The following is a 12,062-nucleotide window of genomic DNA, read 5'->3' on the forward strand; positions in this document are numbered from 1 at the left end:
GCGATCCGCCGCCACCTGCAAACAAGTGCCCAAGCCGATCAAACACCCACGTACTACGTACATGCACCTCCTCTTCTCTCGAGAACATAATAGATATGTACGGCGCGGTCGAGCAGAGCGGGCACTACCGGAAAGCGGTGTTCTTGCGGTGGCCGGAGGAGGTGGGAGCTCGCCGGAGTCGGAGAGGAAGGGTTTGGTTGGGGTTTACAAGTAGCAGAGGTACAGGGTGTAGGTATGTAATATTGATGTTTTTAAGGGGTTAAGTGATAAAAAACAACTTGTGTGATTTTTTTTCCAATTTAGACCTTGTAGTTTCCAGTAAATTATATTTTTGACTAGAAATTAAGTGTTTAGTTGTGAGACAGAAATTAAGTATACACAATAACAACAGAAGTAATATGTGTGATTCTGCATTAATTAGAACAAAAAAAGGGTTTGTTAATGTGCACCATTGGCTGCCACCAAATTTATCATGTAACTACATATGTTTTCATCTTCATGCTAATGCATGAGTGGTTCAAATATCCATATTGCTTCAAACAAATTTGCAACAAAAATGCAATCCTGCACCTGCCTTTCTACATTTGTTGTCTGTACTGTATGATGCATGGTATGCAGGAAATGCAGCTTGTGCAGTGCAGCTATTGCTATCAAAATTCACTAGGGGCATTGTAGAAAATCAGACAGAAGGATATGACTAATCTGCAAAGGTTGAGAAGCAAGGAAGAAAAGCGTGAAACCGAAACTGCCAACTCCGAAACTCTGCAGAACCTGCAGATAGAGGGGTTGTTTAGTTGGCAAAAATTTTTGCTAAAGGAGTCACATCGAACGTTTGACCGGATATCGGGTGAGGTTTTTGGACATAAATGAAAAAACAATTTTAGATTTCGCCTAAAAACCGCGAGACGAATCCTTTGAGTCTAATTAATCTGTCATTAGTACATGTTGGTTACTGTAGCACTTATGACTAAATCCTAATTAGGTTCAAAAGATCCCGTAACTATGTAATTAGTTTTAATGTTTATGTATATTTAATACTTTATTTAGATGTTTAAAGATTCGATGCGATGTTTTTAAGAAAAATTTTTAGAAACTAAACAATGCCTGAGTTGGTGGTTGGTTGGCAAAAGATTCACACAGTTGTCTTGTGCCAACCCCAGTTACTACGGTCTCAAAATCTCAGCTTATTTGGATTGAAGCAATTTTAACCCATAAAAATTTTTAAGAGAAAGGTGTAGAAGTATAAAACATGCACATAACAACCTATAGAATTTTTTTCGAAAGATTAAAGTGAATATAAAATTTATTTTGATTTTTCTCTATAACATGTAGAATAGAAAAGAAATTCTGATTTTCTGTACTTCATTCATGCAACAAACTAAATAGCACTCATAGATATTATTACTTATTAATCAAATTCTTTTGTTTCTCCTCCAAAACTAATGAGCCTAAGTATTTTTAGTTTGTTTAGTAGAGATTAAATTGGTATGAAAAAACTGAATAAAACTCGATATTGCTTCATGAAAATTCAGTACATGATAGTTTACTGCATCTATATATAGGAGGTGATTATTTGGTTTTTTCATGTAAAAAGTCAGACGGTATATTGCATATGAAAAATAATTTGTGAATAAAATTTTTTATATACATATTCGTAGCGATCTAAAATCCAATGTAAAAAATAAAACTCAATAAAAACTCTAAAATAAATTTTAAATTTAAGATTAAAAATTTAAATTTTGATTTATAAACGTAATCATCGACGAAAAGACGGGGTGATATTTACCTCTTCATGAGGTGCATCGCATTGCATTGGTTTCGGCAGGTGGAGCTGTGTTGCTGATATGTGGTATCAATAAAGGGCAAGCCAAGAATGGCATGATTCCAATAGAGATTTCCCCTCACCCTTTTTTTTTTTTTACCAAAGCAACTTTTTCACCTCCTCCTGCAGAGTTTTCAGAAGCATCTGCTGCTTTAAATTTTGCCCAAAACATGAAACCAACAACCTCCATTGTTGCCTCTCTCTTGCTCAAATAGCAAAAGGTTAAAAAAACACAGTAATTTACATTAACCATATCTTGTTTTTTGTTCAAATGGAAGTATGGAACATCAGGAATTCTGAATTCAGAGCTGGGCTTCTGTGAACACCATTCAGTCTGCAGTCAGTAGGGAGTAGGAGTTTTGGGCCGAATTTCAGCGGTGGCGATCCAATCTTGGGCCGCTTCCAACCGTAGTGGGCTGATGGAGGCCGTTAATCCCGGCCCATTATCACACCAAAGGGATTTTGATTTTGTGGACTTCATAAATTGGGAGTCGATTATTTGATATCCTAGTTCACTGTTCTTAAATAAGATGATTTCACATGTCGTATATATGAAAAAAGTGTTAAATCATCAAATTCATTGGATCGCGCCACCCCGCATTGTTGCCTTCCCCCTATTCCAATATGGCCATCTCAAAATCCATCTTTTGTAATCGCCAATGCTCCATGGCGATCCGAGATGGTTTGGTTTGTTCACGAGAAATTTGGAGGTGGTGATTTCAGTTGTTCCTTTTTTTTCTTTTTTGTTTCAGAAAAATAGCAGTCTCATGTAATAGCTCAGCGCCACAGTCTCATGTTGCTCTTTCACTCACTGAATTAAAAGAACTACCTATAAGTTTTCCATTTGTAATGGGTGGCCGTTTGCTTTTGAGGTGTGCTGATGAACGCATAATCAGCCATGATTTCAGGCCCTTTGTCTGCCATATCTCACCTTTCTCAGTTTATCTTTTAACAGAAGTCCGTCACGCACTGACGATATATAGATAGGTTTTGTTTGAGAGAGTTTGTGGCATCTATTGCCTCATCTTTTGACTTTTGCTCATGTTTATAAACTAAAATTTTATTTTTTTTAGCCTTAAATTTGAAGTTGATTTTGAGGTTTTTGATTGTAGTTTATTTTTCAGCATTTTTTTATATCACTATGAACATGCATATAAAAGTTGTATTCGTAAAATATTTTTCATTTACAAATATACGGTATAACTTTTTTTTTGAAAAAGTGAAAAGATGACCCCTATATTTTTTCATAAATCTCTAACTTAATCAAACATTCCAGATTCTCACGTAGATCATGAGGATTTGTAATTGTAAAATCCGAAAAAAAAACTAAAAGTCTAAAGATGAAAAACCAGCTTTTTCCAAGACATACTTCCCCAAACCTTAAGCTCCTAAATAGGCACATACTACTTAGGTACAGTAATAAGAGCAATTACTTATCTTAATTACGTCCTACTACCTGTCATGTCACTTGTTCAACCAGCTGAATTTAGGAGATAGTACCTCCATTATTTACTCCAAATCAAGCCTACTACCAGACAAACAGGCTATTACTACTACTATACCAGTACTATATATCACCTCTGAAGTTTCAGAGAAAACCAGCAGCTGACAGTCTATCTACACCCAGTACTGTCAATGGCATGCCGTAGCTGCTAATTAACATAACTCACCGAGCAAGATGCTAGTAATGAATTAGATCCATTGTAGTTAATGTAATCATCCCGTGCTCCTGTACACTTGTAATCTGATCTATGTACGTTTTAGCCCCCTTAATGAAATGAAATGAACAGATGAACAGTGGTACTGTATCTACTAGCTTTGCTGACATTTTTGCGCAACAGTACACTACTACACCCCAAAAGATATCTAAATAATTTAGTTTAGAGGGAGGATTACATCACAGTTAAGATGGAGTTGCTTCCAGTTTTTCTTTTCAGAGGTTGCTTCCAACCTCCAAATTGGTAAAAAAAAAAAAATCCATCCCTGAAAATCTCTTCTGATCGTAATCAAAATTTTAAGGTGTGAATAGATTCAGAAAACCAAAAAAGGGCTTCCGGTAATTAAAAAAAATGGTCCGCCTAAATTACCAACTCAATCTCTCTCTCTCTCGTTTTGCGTGTCCCCTAATTTTGCTCGTGTGCCCTCCCTTCTCGTCCCGATTGGTGGATCGGTAACCAATAAGCTCCCTTATCCGTAGAGAGCGAGAAGAATGGAAAATAAAGAAAAAAAAATTGACGGCTCTTCAGGGAACTGTTGGAGCAATATCTTATCCAGAAGATCCAAAATGTTTATATTGGAAATCATATTGGAGTTCTGTTGTGCAATATATTTGCAAAGTATGCCTGTGAGAGCGGATTGTGATCCCTCTGCAGTCGACTTCTCCCTGCAATCAGACATATAGGCCCGGAAGGCGTCGGGCTTACACGTAAGCGATGATATTCTTTGCAGTCGACTCCAGAGGATCAGTCCCGTGTAGAGCTGCCATTGGTTGTGAAAGGTTTTTTTTTTGCAACAAGGCCCTATAGGAATATATTCACTCTAATTTAATAATACTTGACGTTTCAGATAAAGTTATGGTTTCCAAGAAAACAATATGATCACTATTTTCTATTGTAATATATATTGAAATATCATCACATATATGATTTTGTTTGAGTCATTTTCTATACGGACCATGGTCTCCATATTTCTAAAGTGAATATTTTGAAAGTTTTATAGTTAAAGTTCTAGCAAAAGTTTAATCTCAGCCTTTGTACAAGAGGAAGTATTTTCAAGTTGAGGCATTCGATTGCTATCATACATAACCCTTACATTTCAAATTTTCAAATACTCCCTCCTTTTTAAAATATAAATATTTCTAAGATTTGAATCCCTTTCCAAAGTATAAATATTTCTGGCACTATTCATAATATTATTTATCTCATTAGCTACTTCTCATTCAAAACTCTTACTATATTATCCCCACCCATTTTATTCTTCCATACCCTCGCACACGTATCCATTCATCATTTAATAAGAAATATCCTAGTCTTTTCTCATCCATCTTAAAAAATACTTAAACAACCCAAAAATAGTTATATTTCGAGATGAAGTGGTTACTAGCTAGGATCTCCATAACTCGAGTGGCATTTGCCCTTGCTCTCCCATTCCGACGCCGTCAACCCACTGTGCGCTGGCGCTACATCATGCATTCAAATACCAACTCCGTCTCTAAATGTTTTGACATCGTTGACTTTTTTATAAATATATGATTATTCAACTTATTTAATTTTTTTTAAATATATAAAGCTATATATATGCATAAAAGTATATATTTAATAATAAATAAAATAATATAAAAATAATTAATAATTACGTAAAGTTTTTGAATAAGACCAATAATCAAACGTGTATAAAAAAATCAATAGCACCAAGTATCTAGAGCAGAGTAGGAGGGAGTATTAGCTACTGGAGCACGACGAAGGATGCCATATCTCACTGAATGTCTGAATGCCATTCCATTCGCCATGTCTTCCATAGTGCCAATTCGCCATGACTGCTCTTACCTTGTGGTCATGCAGTTCAGATAAGTGAAGCAAGAATAACTGTTAGGTGCAGGACCAAGAAGGGATCAACATGTGTTTTTTTTTTCAGTTGCAAGCAACGCCTTCGTGCATATAAAGAGATTCAGTTAGTACCACCACCACATTGCATGATTTTTCAACCTTCAGTCCTAGCTAGTCTTTGAGCTAATCATACACCCTTGCACAGCTCATTATTAGCGAGAAGATTATCTTAACTGTGAAGCTGGTGATTTGAACTGTATCTATCACTTTCTAGAAGGGAATCAATCAAGCAAGCAAGCAAAGTGGAGCATCTGTCAATTACCGATTCATATTGCTGCTTCCTTCCTGTTCTTCTATAATAAGTCTAGCAGTGAAGGTTGCCTGAGGGCAGAGGTCTTGTTTACATCCTACCTATATATGTGCACGCATAATTGACCTCACAACAATCCAGTGTCAACCAAACTAATCAGATCAGATAGGGTGAATCTTTTTATCCTCTTGCAAGACAGAGAGACACTGAGAGTCGCTAACATGCAGACCATCTAAGGGAGAGTTGGGGCACTTATGTTAATGACAGTCGTCGTTCCAACAATATTGCAGAGGATCCATGCACATTTTAACTTAATCACTTCTTGCATATTAAAAATAGTTATTAGACCCATCTCATATTATAATATGCTCTACACCTCATAAATCATATAAATGTTAGTAAATTCATATATACATATTTATATAACTATTAATCAATTCATGCGTGAATTTAGAATGAGTCAAACCACCTTATGATATAGAATTAATGAAGTGATACGTCATATATATTTTTTTAGTCTCACCGAAGTGATATGCCATTTGTATGTATGATCATTATAGATATATTTGTTGTTCCTCTCAAAATTCTAGCACCGGTTTTGAAAGTGCTTATAATTCTTATTGTTTATGAACACCAACTAATCCTTCCTAGTGGTACGTGATTCTGATTAGTTTTCTGTAAGAAAGAACACTTTTTTTCGGCGCAGGGCTAAACTATGCAGTGTGTGTGCTTCACTTGAACACAAGTAAAGAAGAACCCGAGGCAGGAGGAGGAGGAAATGACAATGACAATCCCAATCGAGTGCTTACACCATGTGTTGTGCATTGCATTAGTTAGGACCGTAATTACACCTCGCTAATTACGATGCAAGTGATGCAATGGCCCCAAGAAAGAAGAAGAGGCACCAAAAGCAGAACCCACACACAGCATGAAACAGTTGCTGGAATTTTTCACAGCTCCGTTGCTGCATTAATTAAAATTTTATTTTATTTATTTACTGGGTCAGTGCTTTGACTCACCAGCTCCTTGTCGGGGAGCCGAGCCCCAACGCCTATCCTAGCCTCACCGGACACCTGACCAGCTCACGACACTGACATGTGGGGCCCACTACCCCCGGCCCCACGTCCGGAGAGTTCCTCGAGACCAGCGCGGCTGACGGGTGAGGCCACGCGTGGGCGGGTGTGACTGACCGGTGGGCCCCGCGGAGCTCCCTCCCGGGGGCACGTGCCCGTGGTGCGCCGCTCGGCCTCGTGCGGCGGAGCCACGCAACAACGGCGACCAGCCGCAGGGAGGCGCACACGGGCAGCGCCCGCATAAACCTTCCGTCCACTTCCACTCCGTTCAAGGTGGAAGAGAAAAGAGGAGAGGAGAGACGCTGCACTGCACAATAGCGAGCAGTAGAAGACAAACCACACCTGCAGCTGCAGCAGCTGGAGAGAAGAGAAAAGGAGAGGAAGCTCCAGGGCTCAAGCTGCAAGGGAGAAGAAGAAGAAGAAGAAGAAGCATTCAAGAAGAAGAGAGAGCAGTGAGAGGTGAGAAATGGTGTTCCTTTGGTCTTATGCCTTGTGTGATTGTTTCAGTTTTGCAGAAAATGCGTGTGCTTGGATTGCTTGCAGCATTGTCTTGTGGGCGGGCGGTTGGTTTCTTGTATTGCCATTGTTGCTGCTGTAGCCTGTAGGAGGAAGAAAGGCTCAGAGCTTTCATGGTTTGAGCTTTCTCCATGGCCTGCTCAATAAGCTAGGGTTTAAAGATCAAGAAAGGCTTTCTTCTATGTCTTGCTAGCTCCCTTTGCATTGCATCCTTACTTTTGTTTCTCCTGCGCTCTTTGTTTGATCTGATGCCTTGTGGTTTCGCTTGGTTCTAGGAGTAAGTTCATTTCCTTAAAAAAGTTGATTTCTTTTTGAATCTTCCTTTTGTCCTCTCATTTTCCCCTTGTTCTTGTAATAATCTTGCTAACCGCAAACGGAGGAATATGCCAATAAATAGCTTTTAACACTGTTAAAATAGTACCACAAAACCGGTGCTAAATCCAACATACAATGCGTTGCCGGTTACTGCAAGAAATGGAGATAAAGCTTCGGTTTTTAAAACGTTTAAAGCTCCCGTATTTTTAGGTGTGAGCATGAATCACGCTACTTGCATCTGTCAGTTCCTCCCATCACTCCATCGGCAATGAATTTTTATCCTTTAGGCTCAGGTTCTTGCCCATCAATGCATTTGCTCCGTTGCACAGAGCCACAAACATGGGCAAACACATTTCAGGATCTAGACCCATGGGGATCACAAATTCACAATATTGGCTTTACTGTGTGTCTACCAGCACAGGGCCCTCTCTGTAACTGTGCAAGTTACTGCAGCTTCTCACTTTGAATTTTTGACCCTCTCTTTCTTTACTTTCTGCTATGCTATTGCTCCATTCCATGTAAGGCTGCTAGTATTATCCTCTTCTTGAGAGAGAATGACCATTGTAGCCCATGATGTTCATCTTTGATGGTGTTGATGAATCAAGGGCAGTTTGGTATGCTTGCAATATTTTAGATTTGTTGTGTGAATGGGTTCCTGCTGTGTTTGCCGGATTCCCTCTGCCAAAGGCCATTGGGGCCTTCATTGTGGTTGTGGGCAACTAGGTGCTCTGTTACCTCTGGCTGAGGTTATAGGTGTGAGAAGAAGAAAGTGCACATGGCTTTCCTTTTCATCTTTCTTTCTCTGTAAAAATTTCAAAATTATTGGGATCCTATGCCATTTTACTGGCTTTTCAATACTCCATAACTTTCCAAGCAGTTGTTTGTCTCTTCTAAAAACTCACCCTGCTAATTATCTGTACCTTTTTATACAGTAACAGTACAATTTCAGCAGTGTACTTTGCTTTCTTGCATTTAAAAAAGTTGCCAAATGTTTTCAACCAGATAATCTTGTTTTGATGTGCATGTTTGAGTTGTAATTAATTTGCAACTTTGTTTTTTTATTACTTAATTCACCAGTTCGTTTTCCTTTCTTGCAGAAGTCAGGTGAGTTCAGAAGGATTTGGTAGGGAATCTCATTATGCAGACTTCAAAAACCAGGTTAGCTTTCTTGCCCTAGAACTTTCTTGTATCTTGTTCTCTGCTCTCTTCCTCTTGTTTTCACAGCCAAAAATGCAGTTCTGCTCATGCATGTGCGTGTCTGAGACATTGTTTACACCGTGAGCAGACAGTACTAAGTATCCAAGGTTAGATAGCTTGTGTGTATTAAAATGGATCTGATGTACAGGGGGGCCATGAACTGTTACTTGTGAAATATACTTACAATGCTTACTTGCCTAGTATATTATACTTGAACCTCTGAAGTTAGGCCTTCTCTTTTGCATACAGAATGTGTCATGGCATCAACTCTAGTTAGAACAGGCACATGACTGTTGGTGCCTGCCTAGCTGCATTGACAACATTCATGTGCTTATTTACTACCACATTGCATGCTGTTGGATCTTGTACTGAATGCAACCAAGAGAAGTATGCCTACTAGTGAAATAGTTTCTGGATGTACTCTTGATTAGTCTTGTCAGCCAACTTTCTTCTCAGATTATTGTACTGCTTCTGTTATCAACGTCTTCATCATGTGGCATGTGCACTAATAGATGGCATTTCACAACATTGTCTTCAAAGTCAGTATATCAGTACACCGGGTTGTTCAACAACTGCATGCATACTGTACTATTTGTGGTTAACTACAGTACCTGCAAGCATTAAAATTCAGTTTCCCTCAATGTTAATTGTTGTTGTTAAGTCTGTTGATACCTTGAGATGTTTCTTTAAGGCATCTCGAAAACATTTTTTTATTTGCCCGTTGATTTGTGCAGGAATGGGCCTTCAGATGCCCCACAGAAGACTTCTCCAGCAACACCACGGTCATCTCGTGTGGCGAAAACTGGAGGGAACGAAACCGACTCTGCAGGTATCACACCAACAAGAACCCCTACAGAGAGGAGCCCTAAGGTCATTGAGCGTCGATCGCCACGAAGCCCAATTACTGAGGTGCTGATACGTTTTGCAGTCATCACATTTACTTCATTACTTGGTGCATTCTTAGAAGCATAATTTTTTCAGAAGTGCAGATCAAATTTCTACAAGATATTTCAATTCACAATGCACAATTCACAATTCACTTTGGGCAAGCAAAATAGCAAATTGAATGGCAGTGGTAACTTCAACCAATTAGCACAGAAAAAAAAATATTCAGCGTGACATCTGCTTTAGAAATGCAACTTTATTTTTAAAATGAAATATTGTTACCCAAATTCTGAATATTTCGTTAACCTGTAAGTAGTTCTGAGCAAGCAACTTAATGATCAGAAACCATTTAGCACAGAAAAAATGCATGCTCTTTTAACATATGGTTTGCTTTATTTTTCATTGTTCAGTGTCAATTTTCTTTAATGGATACATATGCTAAACAATTTGTACCCTGTTCCAGAAGAAGCGCCCAAGTAGGCTGTCTGAGTTGGAGTCTAAGGTCAGCCAGCTGCAAGATGAGCTGAAGAAGGCCAAGGAGCAGCTGAGCTTATCGGAGTCACGAAGACGCCACACACAGCAGGAAGCAGAGGAAGCAAAAAAGCAGGAGCAAGCTGCAGCCTCGAAGCTCGAGGATCTGCAACGCCAACTTGATGAGTTCTCAACCGCAGAGGAGTCCCGGCTCCAGGAACTTCGGAAGGTCTCGCAGGAGCGTGATCGTGCTTGGGAGTCTGAGCTCGAGGCTCTGAAGAAGCAGCAGTCAGTGGATTCGGCTGCTCTGAGCTCGGCCTTGTCTGAAATTCAGAGGCTGAAGCAGCAGCTGGAGGCCACCACACAGTCTGATGCAGCTCGTGCCAAGCAATGCGAGTTTGCCGAGTCTGAGCTCGACGGACTGAAGCAGGAGATGGAGCTCCGGCTTGCGACCATCGAGGGCCTGAAGGTGAATGTTGGCGAGAGTGACGAGGCTGTAGCGGAGGCAAATGCGGTGGCAGCTGAGGCCAAGCAGCAGCTTGAAACTTCAAAGGCCACCATTGAATCTCTGCTTGCTGAGGGTGCCCGGTTGCAAGAATGTCTGAGGTCAAAGGACGCTGAGCTCGGCCAGTCCATGGCTCGAGTAGCAACACTGGAGGAAGATCTGAAGAAGGCACAAACTGCAGGCAAGGGACACCTGAAGAACGAACAGGACAAGGATAACAATGTTGATGGTAGCTTTGGCAGCCCCGATCACGGTGAAGCTATGGAGAAGGTGGTGGTAGCTGTCCCTGATTCCAATGTCGGCTGTGCTGTTTCTGGAGCAGAGATTGAGCAGCTGCGGGCCGCGCTTGAGGCGGCTGAGATTCGGTTCCAGGAGGAGCAAACTCGGATGACGATCGAGACGAAGACGGCCTACGAAATGCTGGAGCATGCCAAGTCGGAGTACGAGTGCAGACTGCGTGATCTTGAGCTGGAGCTGAAGAGCAAGAATGGTGAGCTCGATGAAGCGAAGGCCTCCTTGGCTGTCAGACCCGATGGGAAGAGCGAAATGATGCAGCCGGAGCTGGAGGCGAAGCTGATGAAATCGATCACGGACATGACGGAGCTGAAGGCGAGCCTGATGGACAAGGAGACGGCGCTGCAGAGCGTGATGGAGGAGAACGAGGCGCTCAAGTCGGAGGCGGGGAAGAAGGAGGCGGAGGTACAGCGGCGGTACGAGGCGGCGGTGGCAGAGCTGGAGCTGGCCAAGGCGGCGGAGCAGGACGTCCGGATGCGGCTCGGGTACGTGACGGAGGAGGCCGACAAGAGCAGCCGGCGAGCCGCCAGGGCGTCGGAGCAGCTCGACGCGGCGCAGGCGGCCGGCGCCGAGATGGAGGCGGAGCTGCGGCGCCTCCGCGTGCAGTCAGACCAGTGGCGCAAGGCGGCGGAGGCGGCTGCCGCGGCTCTCGGAGGCGGCGGCGGCGCTGTCACCGGCGGCATTGGCAGGAACGTGGAGCGGACGGGGTCGCTGGAGCCGGCGGAGTACACCACCTCGATGATCGGCGGGAAGCTGGCGAGCTCGCCGTTCTCCGACGAGCCTGATGAATCGTCGCCGAAGCGGCGCAACAGCGGCGTGCTGCGCCGGGTGAGCGGTCTGTGGAAGAAGAGCCCCAAGTGACCCCGACGCCATGGGAGCGAGCAACACAGCTCGAGCTCGAGCTGAGCTAGCTAGGATGATCACACCATGGATGGATGGATAGCAAGCAAGAAAGCTTGTAGTACTGTTGGTTTTGCTGCTGCGGTTGCAGTAAAAACACAAAAGTTTGAGCAAGAACGAACTCGTGTACTGATGGAGACGAGGAGCATCTGCATTTTGGCTGCATGCTGTCTTGACGTCGATCCCGTGATGTTGTTTGTTAGTATAATCTCATTCGATCAAAGCTGTC

At 41.9% G+C, this 12,062-nt stretch overlaps 1 protein-coding gene across 1 annotated transcript; it reads left to right on the forward strand.

Moving 5' to 3' along the window:
* Positions 1-7,012: 7,012 nt before the first annotated feature.
* On the forward strand, positions 7,013-12,062 carry LOC102700429 (interactor of constitutive active ROPs 2, chloroplastic-like). The gene is made up of 4 exons (XM_015837410.2): positions 7,013-7,209; positions 8,679-8,739; positions 9,513-9,687; positions 10,127-12,062. The coding sequence occupies exons 2-4, from the start codon at positions 8,720-8,722 to the stop codon at positions 11,792-11,794; spliced, it is 1,863 nt and encodes a 620-aa protein (XP_015692896.2). The 5' UTR covers positions 7,013-7,209; positions 8,679-8,719; the 3' UTR covers positions 11,795-12,062.

This window comes from Oryza brachyantha, chromosome 5 (assembly GCF_000231095.2).
Source record: "Oryza brachyantha chromosome 5, ObraRS2, whole genome shotgun sequence".
Taxonomy (NCBI): Eukaryota; Viridiplantae; Streptophyta; class Magnoliopsida; order Poales; family Poaceae; genus Oryza; species Oryza brachyantha.

What these genes read in the sequence shown, in the direction of transcription:
- LOC102700429 (XM_015837410.2), top strand. Translation starts at nt 8,720, where the DNA reads ATGCAGACTTCAAAAACCAG. An exon ending in ATGCAGACTTCAAAAACCAG is followed by an intron (nt 8,740 to 9,512) that starts GTTAGCTTTCTT and finishes TGATTTGTGCAG; the next exon opens with GAATGGGCCTTCAGATGCCC. An exon ending in CACGAAGCCCAATTACTGAG is followed by an intron (nt 9,688 to 10,126) that starts GTGCTGATACGT and finishes ACCCTGTTCCAG; the next exon opens with AAGAAGCGCCCAAGTAGGCT.